Source organism: Scyliorhinus canicula, chromosome 3 (genome assembly GCF_902713615.1).
Source record: "Scyliorhinus canicula chromosome 3, sScyCan1.1, whole genome shotgun sequence".
Classification (NCBI taxonomy): domain Eukaryota; kingdom Metazoa; phylum Chordata; class Chondrichthyes; order Carcharhiniformes; family Scyliorhinidae; genus Scyliorhinus; species Scyliorhinus canicula.
This window is the reverse complement of record NC_052148.1, coordinates 207,059,439-207,074,418: the sequence shown is the minus strand read 5'-3', so window position 1 is coordinate 207,074,418 and position 14,980 is coordinate 207,059,439. Positions and strand designations below refer to the sequence as shown.

Genomic DNA, 14,980 nt, shown 5'->3' with positions numbered 1-14,980 from the left:
GTAGTCACTGAAACGGAGAATTCCAGCCCTCATTTTTAAACTGTGTGCCCTAGTTCTAGATTCCCCAACAAGGGAAACATCCTCTCAGCTTCTACATGATGAAGCCCCGTCAGAATCTTGCATGTTTCAGTGAGATCGCCTCTCATTCTTCTAACCTTCAATGTGTATAGGCCCAAGTTGCTCAATCTTTCCTCATTTTGACAGTCCGTCCATCTCAGGAATCAGTCCAGCAAACATTCTCTGGACTATTTCCAATGAAAGTACATCCCTCAAGTATGGAGGCCTAAACTGTTTTCTTGATTAAAATAAAGTCATCATGTGCATAAAGATTACTATCCTCAAATACTTCATTCTGCAAAGCAAAATTATGGTAGATTATTGTAGAAACACAACATCTATGTCCTCTAGCAGCTTAAAGTGCTCGTATTCTAATATTGTTCATCATAATTTCCACATGGAGATTTGAAAACGACTGCAAAGTTTTAATAAAATGTCTCAGCTAAAAAATTCAGTGATCGATCTACCTTGCCTAAAAACAGACGACAATCACAGAAAGCTGTTATCAAATTTGATTTTGAGAATTGATGTATCACGTTGAATGTACAATGCATTTCCTCATAATATGCAACAAAACTAAACAAGCCATTTAAAGCACTTAACACACAACGCTTTTGTACAAACCGCATAATCTCACAGCAGGAGCTGGAATTCCCACCAACCCCCAACACCGTCCCTCGCCGTGACCCCACCATACACCCCCATGTTACCCAACACCAGGGGGGAGAAAAACATCTTACGGAAATTAAAATAAAACTGGCCCCACAAACTTTGACTATGTTATAAAAGGTTTCATAAGCAGATGTATTTCAAGCAGATGTTTTTCACATGACTTGTGGTTCATAACATTACATCTGAACCACCGTGGGTTACGTCCTTGCAGGACATTTTATTCAATGACGTAGCTAACATACAACACCAGAGTCACTGAAATTTCCGGCCCTATTCAAAACGTAAAACAACAGGCCTTCAAATCATTTGTAGGCATTTTGATCACAATACAGCCTTTACTGTATCAGTCAGCCAAAAATAGGGCTGAGCAAATGCAAATAAACTGTAATTAGATACACATACTGGTTATTCACTAAAACAAGCTCTTCCTCTCACGTGAAAATATCTTGGTATCAATGTAGAAACCGTATGTACTAAGCAGCATTCTACCTGTTTCTTCAGGCATTCCAGCAGTTGGTTTTGATTCAGTCAGCTGCATATACGCGGTTCCATTAAATGGGCCTCCAATCCATCCGGACATACGACCCGTACTTCGGTGCCCACTAAATTACAGTGGGGGCTTTGCTACAGCTGAGAAGTGAAACGATGTCACTGGATATTCCTCCAGACAGTTTAAGAATGGCAGTCAGGGGTCATGTGACTGCAGAAGCTCCCAGAGACAAACAGGCTGTGTTACTGCAGGCTGCTACTTATTCTTATAAATAGAACTTCCTCCACCACCATGTTCCCATATAAATACAGGCATCTCGAGGGCATCTGACCGAAGTCCACAGTTTCAGCTCAAAAGCATTCAAAGGCTGTGACAAATGTTAATGATGGGTACAGGGAATATATTCAGTCCCATCAGGCAAGATTACAAGGCAGTCTTGGTAAAGACTAGACATTCATTTATTTAATCAACATTTATGTGTACAGTTCTAGATATTCTGAGTCACTCAACAGAGTCAAATATTTGCTCCTGATTCGGGACTAGAGTAGGGAAAATTCCCAACTCCGCAAGCTCAATCAGAGAAAAAGTGCCCCAAATGTTTGGATTTTCATTCCGAAATGAGGCGGGCGAGGAACGTTAATAAGAGTCAGACCTGTGGCCCCCAGAAAGGGTCTGGAGGCTGCTGGGCTCCAACTGTAAAAACAAAATCAAATGCAACCCTCTAGCCCACTCTTCTTAAACCCTCTCACCCTGACACACTCCCCATCCCCCATCCATGCCAACTCATACCACCTCATGACCCCCCGCACCTGTCATACCCTCCATGAAAAATTTTGTCGTCCCCCCCACCCATGCTTCATGGCCCCTTGTACCTCTCCTGCCAACTCATGCCAACCCATGACCCCCACTCATTCCATTGTCTTTTGTAACCCTATGTCAATTTAGAGCCAACTCATGCCAAACCATGCCCCACCCAACTTCCTTTGCCCTTACACCCCCCACGTCAAATCACCCAGTATCTACTATTGGCAGACCTCAGGAGGCAATATTGGATGAAATAAATTAAAAGTTCTAAGAATCAACTGCAGATTTTATTTACTGAAAACTCGAATTGATAAAAATCCATTCAATATATTTAGATGACTTCAAATACTTAATCCCTTAAGAAAGCAAATATTTTATTCAAGTACTTAATCCATCATGAAAACACGCATTCATAGTTTCATATCACAGACTTGGAACTATCAAACTGAATTTAAAAACTCCACTGTGAAACTGGTCGGTTGTGGAATCAGTCATGCAGCATTAAGCCGATAATGATAATCTTCAGGCCTATGTCGACAGACAGCTGGTCAAAATGCAAGTACTGATGTTTTTCAACTGCCGAGTTTTATTTTCTAAAACCTTGAAGAGCTTGGGGATTTAAATATCTTGACAGTTTAGCAGTATCATTTTATACACATGTACTTTTTTTTGATAAACAATTTTATTAAGACATTTTGGCACAATAAACAACAATAATATAAAACAGTGTGCAAAAAAAACAGTTGTAATAGTGCAAGAAAACCAGCTCCCCTCCCACAAGGACCAACCTAACTACTCCCCTGACCTACGTTACCCTAACCTCCCCCCGCTGCCGATTAATTTTCCGCAAAGAAGTCGATAAATTGTTGCCACCTCGAGGCGAACCCATAGAGTGACCCTCTTAAAGCGAGCTTAATCTTCTCTAGACTGAGAAAGCTCACCATATCTGATAGCTAGGCCTCCAATTTTGGAGGTTTTGAGTCCCTCCATCGCCAGGCTACCAGGGAAGCAAAGGCCAAAACATCAGCCTCTCTCTCCTCCTGGACTCCCAGTTCCTCCGAAACCCCAAAAATAGCCACCCTTGGACTCATCACCACCCCTGTTTTCAGTACCCGGGACATAACATCCACGAACCCCTGCCAGTACCCCCCGAGTTTTGGACATGCACAAAACATGTGGGCATGATTCGCCGGCCCTCCTGAACATCTGGCACACCTGTCCTCCAATCCGAAAAATTTACTCCACCGGGCCACTGTCACGTGGGCCCGGTGGACGACCTTGAATTGAATCAGGCTGAGCCTGGCGCATGTTGCGGTCGTGTTTACCCTGCTCAATGCCTCCGCCCATAAGCCCTCTTCTATCTCATCTCTGAGCTCCTCTTCCCACTTAAGCTTCAGCTCCTCGGTTTGTGACTCCTCTGCTCCCATAAGTTCTTTATATATATATATATCCAAGACCCTCCCCTCCCCCACCCATCCACTGGACACTATCCTGTCCTGGATGCCTCGGAGTCGCCGGCGTGGGAAGGACGGAATCTGCCTGCGTAGAAAGTCCCGCACCTGCAAATACCTGAACTCATTCCCTCTCGCCAGCCTGAATTTCTCCTCTAATGCCCTCGTGCTTGGGAAGCTCCCTTCCAACAACAAATCCCCCATCCTCATAATCCCTGCCCTCCGCCATGTTCAGAACCCACCATCCATGTTCCCCGGGGCAAACCGGTGATTGTCGCAAACTGGGGACCAAATCGATGCTCCCACTCCCCCCATGTGCCTTCTCCATTGGCCCCAGATCTGCAAAGTCACCAACACTATGGGGCTGGTGGAGCACCGTGCCGGCGGGAGTGGCAGGGGCGCCGTAACCAGGGCTGCCAAACTGGTCCCCCTGCATGAATTGGCCTCCATTCGCCCCCTTATACAAATGTACTTTTAACAATCTCATAAGGCACCCCGCTTCTCCAAGTGGGCACCCTACCTCTCCAAACAGCTGTAGATATTGTGCTCAAATGTTGAAAGCCCACAAGTCTTGTTTTGGACATCCACTAACAAAAAGTGGATCAGTTTGAATGCAGCTACACTTTTACATGTGCAGCTGCCTCATGAACCATGGGTGTGCAAATATGTATTGCCACAATTCTCTTTGATGGAAATGGTGGGTGCCATCTTAGAGTGTGGGAATTATGGAATCGGGGCTCCGGAGCCATTTTGGCTAATTCAGAGAACCCTACCATCCCCACAAAAATCTGTGTCACAGCCTGCAGAAAGCTCCATGAAGCAGCAGAAGATGGACTGTGCTGTGAAGCTACTAGGGAAATGAGGAACATCTGTCCTCCCAAAACATTTTGCCATTGTTCATGATTCCACTTTCCAGTCTATTCCAAAGGTCAGGTGGATTGGCCATGATAAATTGCCCTTAGTGTCCAAAATTGCCCTTAGTGTCCACAATTGCCGTCAGTGTTGGGTGGGGTCACTGGGTTGCAGGGATAGGGTGGAGGTGTTGACCTTGGGTAGGGTGCTCTTTCCAAGAGCCGGTGCAGACTCGATGAGCCGAATGGCCTCCTTCTGCACTGTAAGTTCTATGAAATACTGGAGTTGCCTTTGATATTCCACTAAATGTTTTAGGTATATTTATGCCTGTATTATCTAAGAACACCCATTGGGGAAAGGCAACGTTATGAGTGATAAGAAGCCAGCCGGCCTAGAAGCTGGCAACTTTGATTACGAGGGTCTAATTTTCCTGTGTGAGGTGGGGATCGTGGTCGGGACTGAATCGGAGTCATGTTTCTACCTCTTTCTCCAGGCTATAGGGTAGAATGATTTTGTGAGACTCAGGGCGTGTGTGGGAGAGAGTGGGACTGAATGACAGGATGTGGGTGTTTGAGAGAGTGAGTGGTGGAGCGAGTGTGTGGAGGGGTGTTCGACAGAGTTGGTGAGTGTATGGAAGGCCAGTTTGAGAGTCAGAAGTGAGTGCGAGTGATTGAGTGAGTGTGTGCGGCTGAGTGTGAATCTGCCTTATGCCCAATCTCAAGTTTTTTTCACTCACTCTGACCACCGCACACAAACGCATACGCACGCATCCACTCACACGCTAGAACCTACATACACTGACCCTCTCACACTATAGTCATTTTTATTTGTTTCTCTTTATTTAACTTTATAATTCATTGCTATGACATTGCTGTACTTTATCTCAGCAATTATTTCTTTCCTTAAAACCTCAAAATTGTTTTTGAAATTCAGCTCATTGTTGTGCCAACCTGATCATTCTGAAATGTGGTTATCAGGTCATTGAGTGAGAAAAATGTGTACCACCCCCCCCCCCCCCCCCCCCCAATCCAACAATTTGAAAGCAATTACCGATTTAGGGATCAGCAAATAGAAATCTTGTATATAACCTGCTCAATTTCATTATATATTCTTCCACCCTTCAAAATTTAGCAAAGTCTGACCATGCCCCAAATGCATTTAGCAGATCATCTTCTTTATAAATTTTGTCCGTAAATTTTAAGCGTTTATCCAAACCTTCCACTGTGTCCAACTGATGAGCCTCGAGCTCTAAAAATATTTTGCACCTGATCCTATTTCTAATGGGCAGTGAGACGGTCAAAGCTAAACTTTGCTTTTTCTTTGGCAAGGACCGAACCTGTGCCCACATATCTACTGCATTCTTCTATTAGGCATAAGGTTCAGTTTCACAAAACAACAGTGGAAAATCATACCCTGATACTTCACACTTGATTTCAACCATTCTTCTCCAAAGTAACTCCAATTACAACGTTCCGCCTGAAAATTCTTAGTTTCCAATCTTCACTTTTAGGCCAACCATTCTCTGCTACCAACGTTAATAGTAAGAAGTCTTACAACACCAGGTTAAAGTCCAACAGGTTTGTTTCGAATCATTAGCTTTCGGAGCACTAATCCTTCCTCAGGTGAATGAAGAGGTAGGTTCCAGTTACATATATATATATATAAACAAAGTCAAAAATGCAAGACGAGAATGGCTGGTCAGATCTTCCCTCCCCACACCACCTCCAACCTCGGAGAGGCCCTGGGAACACCCCCTAAAACCCTCTCTATCTGATAAGGGCCCCTTGCCCGATCCCTGGCAGCGCCAAGGTGACAGAGAGATTGCTACAGTGCCACTCTGCTCTGTCCCCGACCACCCGGGGGTGTCTAATGGCCTGGGAGACTCCCCTCAGGTGTCATTACGACTGGTCCATTTTTGTGCAAACCAGTACTAAACAGTGCCCTGGCAAGGTCTTCCAGGCACGGCTGTTATGCCCCGGACATTAGGAGAATCCCACGAACACATATTTAAATGAACCAAATGGGTATTTTAATTATGCAGTACTGGATCATGCCCAGTGAGGGGGAGGTCCAGATTGCGAGGTTGCATGAGATTTGATTAAACCTTGAGAGACATACTGAGCGTCAAAAATCTCTTGCCTCTCATGGGATTCAATGGTCTTGTCCCAATTTCATCGAAACTCAGGGCGCACTGTTTAATGTTCACATCCTCAAAGGTGATGTGCAAAGATTTTGTGCTTCTGTTTATACGCATGCTATGAAGGGGCTGCAGCAGCCTACTCAATTTGGGGTTAAGTTTTCCAAACCACTTTGCTTCTGAAAGGCTGTTTTGATTTAGAAAGTCATAAAAGAGATGCTACTTACTGTATAATCTATATAGATAAGTTCTTACAGCTGAAGACCTGATGAACTTAACTGACAACAAAACATGACATAACTTGATCTAGATGCAGGCACATTATGATTTCAGGATGGGGGGGGTGGATTTGACATGGAATAATTTGACACAGCAGGGTGAAAGTTGTTTTCTCAGGATTTAGTAAAGTTGTTTTGGACACTGGAATCTGGTCGAGGCATCAGTATCTTGGATGAGGTCAACAGGAGAGAGGGGCTGCAATATATCCCAAGTGCTTTCCTGGCTTGCTTTACTTGCAGTCTCCGAATTCAATTTAGTAATTAATTACACAAAGGATTGGCATCTCACAGTTGTTTCCAGAATTTCAAAACAGAAGTAGAATCATGATCTGACTAACCAAATCCCATTGACCTCGGAGTCTCAGATATCTCCAATTTAATGATAACAGGCAGCCTTTCGAGCTTTTCACATTTCATGATGTTCTGAAATTTCACACGGTTCTTACACAAAGTGAGGTCACTGTTGACAAGAAGTCATTGTTGGAAACATGCATAGCTGTCTGAAATGGAGAAGATGCTTCTTTTCTTGTAATCAATGGTGGACTTGAAACCATGAGAAATACAGCAAGAAAAAATAACTAACTGATTCCTAATAGTTCAACAACATGAAATGTAAAAGGAAATGCTGCACTATTATATGAAGTTTCCCTTGTGAGGAAACAAGACTCAATGTGATTTTGATTGATAAGATTTTTTAAAATCTTAGCTATTTATTGCAGTCATAACATCAGAAATATCAAAACTTTTGAATAATTTAGGGCAGCACAGTAACATTGTGGATAGCACAATCGCTTCACAGCTCCAGCGTCCCAGGTTCAATTCCGGCTTGGGTCACTGTCTGTGCGGAGTCTGCACATCCTCCCCGTGTGTGCGTGGGTTTCCTCCGGGTGCTCCGGTTTCCTCCCACAGTCCAAAGATGTGCAGGTTAGGTGGATTGGCCATGATAAATTGCCCTTAGTGTCCAAAATTGCCCTTAGTGTTGGGTGGGGTTACTGGGTTATGGGGATAGGGTGGAGGTGTTGACCTTGGGTAGGGTGCTCTTTCCAAGAGCCGGTGCAGACTCGATGGGCTGAATGGCCTCCTTCTGCACTGTAAATTCTATGAATTCTATGAACATATTCCTTTTGCTCTTTTTCTCTGCAGTTTAGCAATTCACAACAACCCAATTAAAATAGAAGATGCTAAAATACAAAAGTGGTTCATCTAAAGAAATAAGCTGTACTATGGTCTGCAAAATCACCCCTTTTATAATAGAAGATCCTGAACGTTGAACTGCAAAATTACGCATAGTATGTTCTTTTTTCCAATCATTGTGTATTGCTGCGAAATAAGAAATTGTAGCTTGGTAGCATCAATGTGTATGGTTCTTTTTTATCCATTCATGGAATGTGGGCATCGCTGGCGAGGCCAGCGTTTATAGCTCATCTCTCAAAGCTCTTGTTGCCAAATAAGAAATTGTAGCCTTGTAACATTTGTTATTTTTCAGCCATTATCAACACAGATCTTAATGGATTCAAGGTTTGATGCAAAAATGAACAGACAAAAAATTGCAGACCCTGTAATCTTGCCCAAATTCGTAATTTGCATTCTCAGAAGCACCAATTGGAAAATCTCTGGATTGTTCGCCAAACATCTAACAGATCTTGGGCCGGGATTCTCCCCTACCTGGTGGGGCGGGGGGTCCCGGTGTGATGGAGTGGTGTGAACCACTCTGGCGTCGGGCCGCCCCAAAGATGCGGATGTCTCCGCACCTTTAGGGGCCAAGCCCTAACATTGAGGGGTTAGGCCCGCGCTGGAGTGGTTGGCGCTCCACCGGCTGGCAGGAACGGCCTTTGGCGCCACACCAGCCGGGGCCGAAGGGACTTCGCCGGCCAGTGGAAGCCCGCGCATGCGCCGGAGCGTCAGAGGCTGCTGACGTCATCCCGGCGCATGCGCTGGGGAGGGGGTCACTTCTGCCTCTGCCATGAAGACTATGGCGAAGGCGGAAGAAAAAGAGTGCCCCCATGGCACAGGCCCGCCCGCCGATCGGTGGGCCCCGATCGCTGGCCAGGCCACCGTGGGGGCACCCCCCCGGGGCCAGATTGCCCCGCGCACCCCCCCAGGACCCCGGAGTCCACCCGCGCCGCCTGGTCCCGCCGGTAAGGTAGGTGGTTTGATCCACGCCGGCGGGATAGGCATGACAGTGGCGGAATTCAGCCCATCATGGGCCGGAGAATCGCCGGGGGGGGGGGGGGGGGGGGGGCCGCTGACCGGCCAGTGCGATTCCCGCCCCCGCCAAATCTCCGGTGCCGGAGACTTCGGGACACGGTGGAGGCGGGATTGACGCCAGCCCCCTGCGATACTCCGACCCGGGGGGGGTCGGAGAATCCCACCCTCGATTCTTAAATAACACCCTAAGATCTTCACTCTCCACCTAAACCACTGGGAACATGGGACTTCAGACTGAAATCTCCTCTAAATGCTCCGCTGAAATGATAACTTAAATTGTATATTCAAGGAATTGAGAAATACGTTTTAACTATATCAGAGGAGTCAGTAATATTTGATAAATATACGCACATTTCATGGTATATACCTGTTATATAACAGTGCACTTACCAACTCATACTGTGAAATGTCATGCAAGTTCTGCTGATTGAAAGTCATATTTGTACATAAACAGATTTAGTCTGAAAATCACTTTGTATTTCTTTAAACACTTATGCTCTTGTGAATAGAAAAACATTTTTAAAAATGAATATTTTAGGGAAGTCACAACTGTCACTGTGTATATCTTTAAAAGTTTCAAATTCCATCTTTTTCCAGACATTACCAAATATAAAGCATCTTTATTTACAATGTATCATAGCTTTGCGATTTTGTTTCTTTTCATGTGATAGGTATGGGGTTTAAAAATTGGCTCTTTATGAAAATGATCCAGCTTCTTGTGATTTCATCACCACAGAATATGGATGTTGGCAGATAAAGAGCAAAGCCACTACAACATTAGCTTCTTGTGGATTTTATTTCTTTATATAAAGAATAAATAATCTTTATTGTCACAAGTAGGCTTACATTAACACTGCAATGAAGTTACTGTGAAAATCCCCAAGTCGCCATACTCTGGCTCCTGTTCGGGTACACTGAGGGAGAGTTCAGAATGTCCAATTCACCTAACAAGCACGTCTTTCAGGACTGGTGGGAGGAAACCAGAGCGCCCATAGGAAAGCCACGCAGACATGGGGAGAACGTGCAGACTCTGCACAGACAGTGACCCAAGCCAGGAATCAAACCCGGGTCCTTTGCGCTGTGAAACAGTGCTAACGACTGTGCCACCCAAATGTCTGAGTGGCAGCTCTTTCTCAGTTTAAGGGGCAGTTTTAAGGCAAATTTAAATCTGCTTTGTCCCATCGTGTTTTTTAAGAAGCATTTCTATGTTTTTAAAGAATCTTTCACAGTATTATTAAAACAATTACATCTGTTAAAGCCATGAAATAGATGAAAGCAGTTCATTGACAATCCAGCAACCATACAAGTTCAATATTTACACTGTGATTACTGTTGTAGATAGATAGATAGAGAAATACAGCACAGAACAGGCCCTTCAGCCCACGATGTTGCACCGAACTTTTGTCCTAGGTTAATCATAGAATTTTGGACAATTTTTCATGGCCAATCCACCCAACCTGCACATCTTTGGACCGTGGAAGGAAACCGGAGTACCCGGAGGAAACCCACGCAGTCACGGGGAGGATGTGCAGACTCCACACAGACAGCGACCCAAGCCGGAATCGAACCTAGGACCCTGGAGCTGTGAAGCAATTGTGCTATCCACAATGCTACCGTGCTGCCCTTAAGAAGTTAACCTACACTCCCTTATTCTACCCTAATCCAAGTACCTATCCAACAGCCGCTTGAAGGTCCCTAACTTTTCCGACTCAACTACTTCCACAGGCAGTGCATTCCATGCCCCCACTACTCTCTGGGTAAAGAACCTACCTCTGACATCCCCTCTATATCTTCCACCATTTATCTTAAATTTATGTCCCCTTGTAATGGTGTGTTTCACCCGGAGAAAAAGTCTCTGACTGTCTACTCTATCTATTCCCCTAATCATCTTATAAACCTCTATCAAGTCGCCCCTCATCCTTCTCCGTTCTAATGAGAAAAGGCCTAGCACCCTCATCCTTTCCTCGTATGACCTACTCTCCATTCCAGACAACATCCTGGTAAATCTCCTTTGCACCTTTTCCAAAGCTTCCACATCCTTCCTAAAATGAGGTGACCAGAACTGCACACAGTACTCCAAATGTGGCCTGACCAAGGTTTTGTACAGCTGCATCATCACCTCACGGCTCTTAAATTCAATCCCTCTGCTAATGAACGCTAGCACACCATAGGCCTTCTTCACAGCTCTATCCACTTGAGTGGCAACTTTCAAAGATCTATGAACATAGACCCCAAGATCTCTCTGCTCCTCCACATTACCAAGAACCCTACCATTAACCCTGTATTCCGCATTCATATTTGTCCTTCCAAAATGGACAACCTCACACTTGTCAGGGTTAAACTCCATCTGCCACTTCTCAGCCCAGCTCTGCATTCTATCTATGTCTCTTTGAAGCCGACAACAGCCCTCCTCACTATCCACAACTCCACCAATCTTTGTATCATCTGCAAATTTACTGACCCACCCTTCAACTCCCTCATCCAAGTCGTTAATGAAAATCACAAACAGCAGAGGACCCAGAACTGATCCCTGTGGTACACCACTGATAACTGGGCTCCAGGCTGAATATTTGCCATCCACCATCATTCTCTGTCTTCTATCGGTTAGCCAGTTTGTTATCCAACTGGCCAAATTTCCCACTATCCCATGCCTCCTTATTTTCTGCATGAGCCTACCATGGGGAACCTTATCAAATGCCTTACTAAAATCCATGTACACTACATCCACTGCTTTACCTTCATCCACATGCTTGGTCACCTCCTCAAAGAAGTCAATAAGACTTGTAAGGCAAGACCTACCCCTCATAAATCCGTGCTGACTATCCCTAATCAAGCAATGCCTTTCCAGATGCTCAGAAATCCTATCCCTCAGTACCCTTTCTATTACTTTGCCTACCACCGAAGTAACTGGCCTGTAATTCCCAGGGTTATCCCTATTCCCTTTTTTGAACAGGGGCACGACATTCGCCACTCTCCAATCCTCTGGTACCACCCCTGTTGACAGCGAGGACGAAAAGATCATTGCCAACGGCTCTGCAATTTCATTTCTTGCTTCCCATAGAATCCTTGGATGTATCCCGTCAGGCCCGGGGGACTTGTCTATCCTCAAGTTTTTTAAAACGCGCAACACATCTTCCTTCCTGACAAGTATCTCCTCAAGCTTATCAGTCTGCTTCACGCTGTCCTCTCCAACAATATGGCCCCTCTCGTTTGTAAATACTGAAGAAAAATACTTGTTCAAGACCTCTCTTATCTCTTCAGACTCAATACACAATCTCCCGCCACTGTCCTTAATCGGACCTACCCTCGCTCTAGTCATTCTCATATTTCTCACATATGTGTAAAAGGCCTTGGGGTTTTTCTTGATCCTACCCGCCAAAGATTTTTCATGCCCTCTCTTAGCTCTCCTAATCCCTTTCTTCAGTTCCCTCCTGGCTATCTTGTATCCCTCCAGCGCCCTGTCTGAACCTTGTTTCTTCAGCCTTACATAAGTCTCCTTCTTCCTCTTAACAAGACATTCAACCTCTCTTGTCAACCATGGTTCCCTCACTCGACCATCTCTTCCCTGCCTGACAGGGACATACATATCAAAGACACGCAGTACCTGTTCCTTGAACAAGTTCCACATTTCACTTGTGTCCTTCCCTGACAGCCTATGTTCCCAACTTCTGAACTTCAATTCTTGTCTGACAACATTGTATTTACCCTTCCCCCAATTATAAACCTTGCCCTGTTGCACGCACCTATCCCTCTCCATTACTAAAGTGAAAGTCACAGAATTGTGGTCACTACCTCCAAAATGCTCCCCCACTAACAAATCTATCACCTGCCCTGGTTCATTACCAAGTACTAAATCCAATATGGCCTCCCCTCTGGTCAGACAATCTACATACTGTGTTAGAAAAGCTTCCTGGACACACTGCACAAACACTACCCCATCCAAACTATTTGATCTAAAGAGTTTCCACTCAATGTTTGGGAAGTTGAAGTCACCCATGACTACTACCCTGTGACTTCTGCACCTTTCCAAAATCTGTTTCCCAATCTGTTCCTCCACATCTCTGCTGCTATTGGGGGGCCTATAGAAAACTCCCAACAAGGTGACTGCTCCTTTCCTATTTCTAACTTCAACCCATATTACCTCAGTAGGCAGATCCCCCTCGAACTGCCTTTCTGCAGCTGTTATACTATCTCTAATTAACAATGCCACCCCCCCCCACCCCTTTTACCATCCTCCCTAATCTTGTTGAAACATCTATAACCAGGGACCTCCAACAACCATTTCTGCCCCTCTTCTATCCAAGTTTCCGTGATGGCCACCACATCGTAGTCCCAAGTACCGATCCATGCCTTAAGTTCACCCACCTTATTCCTGATGCTTCCTGCATTAAAGTATACACACTTCAACCCATCTCCTTGCCTGCAAGTACTCTCCTTTGTCAGTGTTACCTTCCCCACTGCAGCACTACGTGCTTTGGCGTCCTGACTATCGTCTACCTTAGTTGCTGGACTACAGATCCGGTTCCCATTCCCCTGCCAAATTAGTTTAAACCCTCCCAAAGAGTACTAGAAAACCTCCCCCCCCCAGGATATTGGTGCCCCTCTGGTTCAGATGCAACCCGTCCTGCTTGTACAGGTCCCACCTTCCCCAGAATGCGCTCCAATTATCCAAATACCTGAAGCCCTCCCTCCTACACCATTCCTGCAGCCACGTGTTCAACTGCACTCTCTCCCTATTCCTAGCCTCACTATCACGTGGCAACAAACCAGAGATGACAACTCTGTCTGTCCTGGCCTTTAACTTCCAGCCTAACTCCCTAAACTTGTTTATTACCTCCACACCCTTTTTCCTACCTACATCGTTGGTACCAATGTGCACCACGACTTCTGGCTGCTCACCCTCCCCCTTCAGGATCCTGAAGACACGATCCGAGACATCCCTGGCCCTGGCACCCGGGAGGCAACATACCTTTCGGGAGTCTCGCTCGCGACCACAGAATCTCCTATCTATTCCCCTAACCATTGAATCTCCTATTACTATTGCTTTTCTATGCTCCCCCCTTCCCTTCTGAGCCCCAGAGCCAGACTCAGTGCCAGAGACCTGGCCGCTGGGGCCTTCCCCCGGTAGGTTATCCCCCCCAACAGCATCCAAAATGGTATACTTGTTTTGAAGGGGAACGGCCACGAGGGATCCCTGCACTGTCTGCCTGTTAGTTTTCTTTCCCCTGACTGTAACCCAGCTACTCTTGTCCAGTACCTTTGGTGCGGCTACCTCCCTGTAACTCTTCTCTATAACCCCCTCTGCCTCCCGGATGATCCGAAGTTCATCCAGCTCCAGTACCTTAACACGGTCTCTGAGGAGCTGGAGTTGGGTGCACTTCCCGCAGGTATAGTCAGCGGGGACACCAGTGGTATCCCTCACCACCCACATCCTACAGGAGGAGCATGCATCTGCCCTAGCCTCCATCCCCTCTTACTTTACAGAATTAGCTGCCCCGTGGACCAACTGGACCTCCGCCCTCCGACTCTGCTCCCAGTCAGCTGTACTCTAAACTCCTGGCTCCCTTCACGCTCTTTGATAAATATAGGAAATGAAATGTAAGGAGCACCTTACTCCCTCCTCACCTAACTCCCTCAGTCACCAAACTCTCACTGTAGCACTCAAATGCCACAAGCTCAGCACTCCCTCAGTCACCAAACTCTCACTGTAGCACTCAAATGCCACAAGCTCAGCACTCCCTCAGTCACCAAACTCTCACTGTAGCACTCAAATGCCACAAGCTCAGCACTCAGTGCAAACAAAGTCTGCACTGTAACTAGCTCCTATTTATACTGTGTCTCTAGCTTCTGAAAACTGGCCTAATGCAATTAACTAATTAACAAGCTCCAGCTGCAAGTAAGTCCAAGTAGAACCTTGTTTAAAGCTGATTCAAAATTCACCTTCTTATAGACTAAACAGCAACTTTTAAGTTAATTAACTAAATAAAAGAAATACTAGACTTTAAATAAAAATGAACCCTTATACTCGCTC

At 45.6% G+C, this 14,980-nt stretch overlaps 1 protein-coding gene across 7 annotated transcripts in view; it reads right to left on the bottom strand.

Moving 5' to 3' along the window:
• ablim2 (actin binding LIM protein family, member 2) overlaps positions 1-14,980 on the bottom strand; it is a 432,986-nt gene that overhangs the window by 372,249 nt on the left and 45,757 nt on the right. For 3 of the 7 annotated variants that reach the window (XM_038792088.1, XM_038792089.1, XM_038792090.1), the window contains exon 1: positions 1,219-1,374. The exons of 1 other annotated variant lie outside the window; for it this stretch is intronic. In XM_038792088.1, the coding sequence (XP_038648016.1) occupies positions 1,219-1,309 (91 nt within the window). In that variant the 5' untranslated portion in view covers positions 1,310-1,374. Of the gene's footprint in view, positions 1-1,218; positions 1,380-14,980 lie in introns of those variants that run through there. 3 more of the 7 variants (XM_038792086.1, XM_038792085.1, XM_038792083.1) reach the window with 3 other exon arrangements.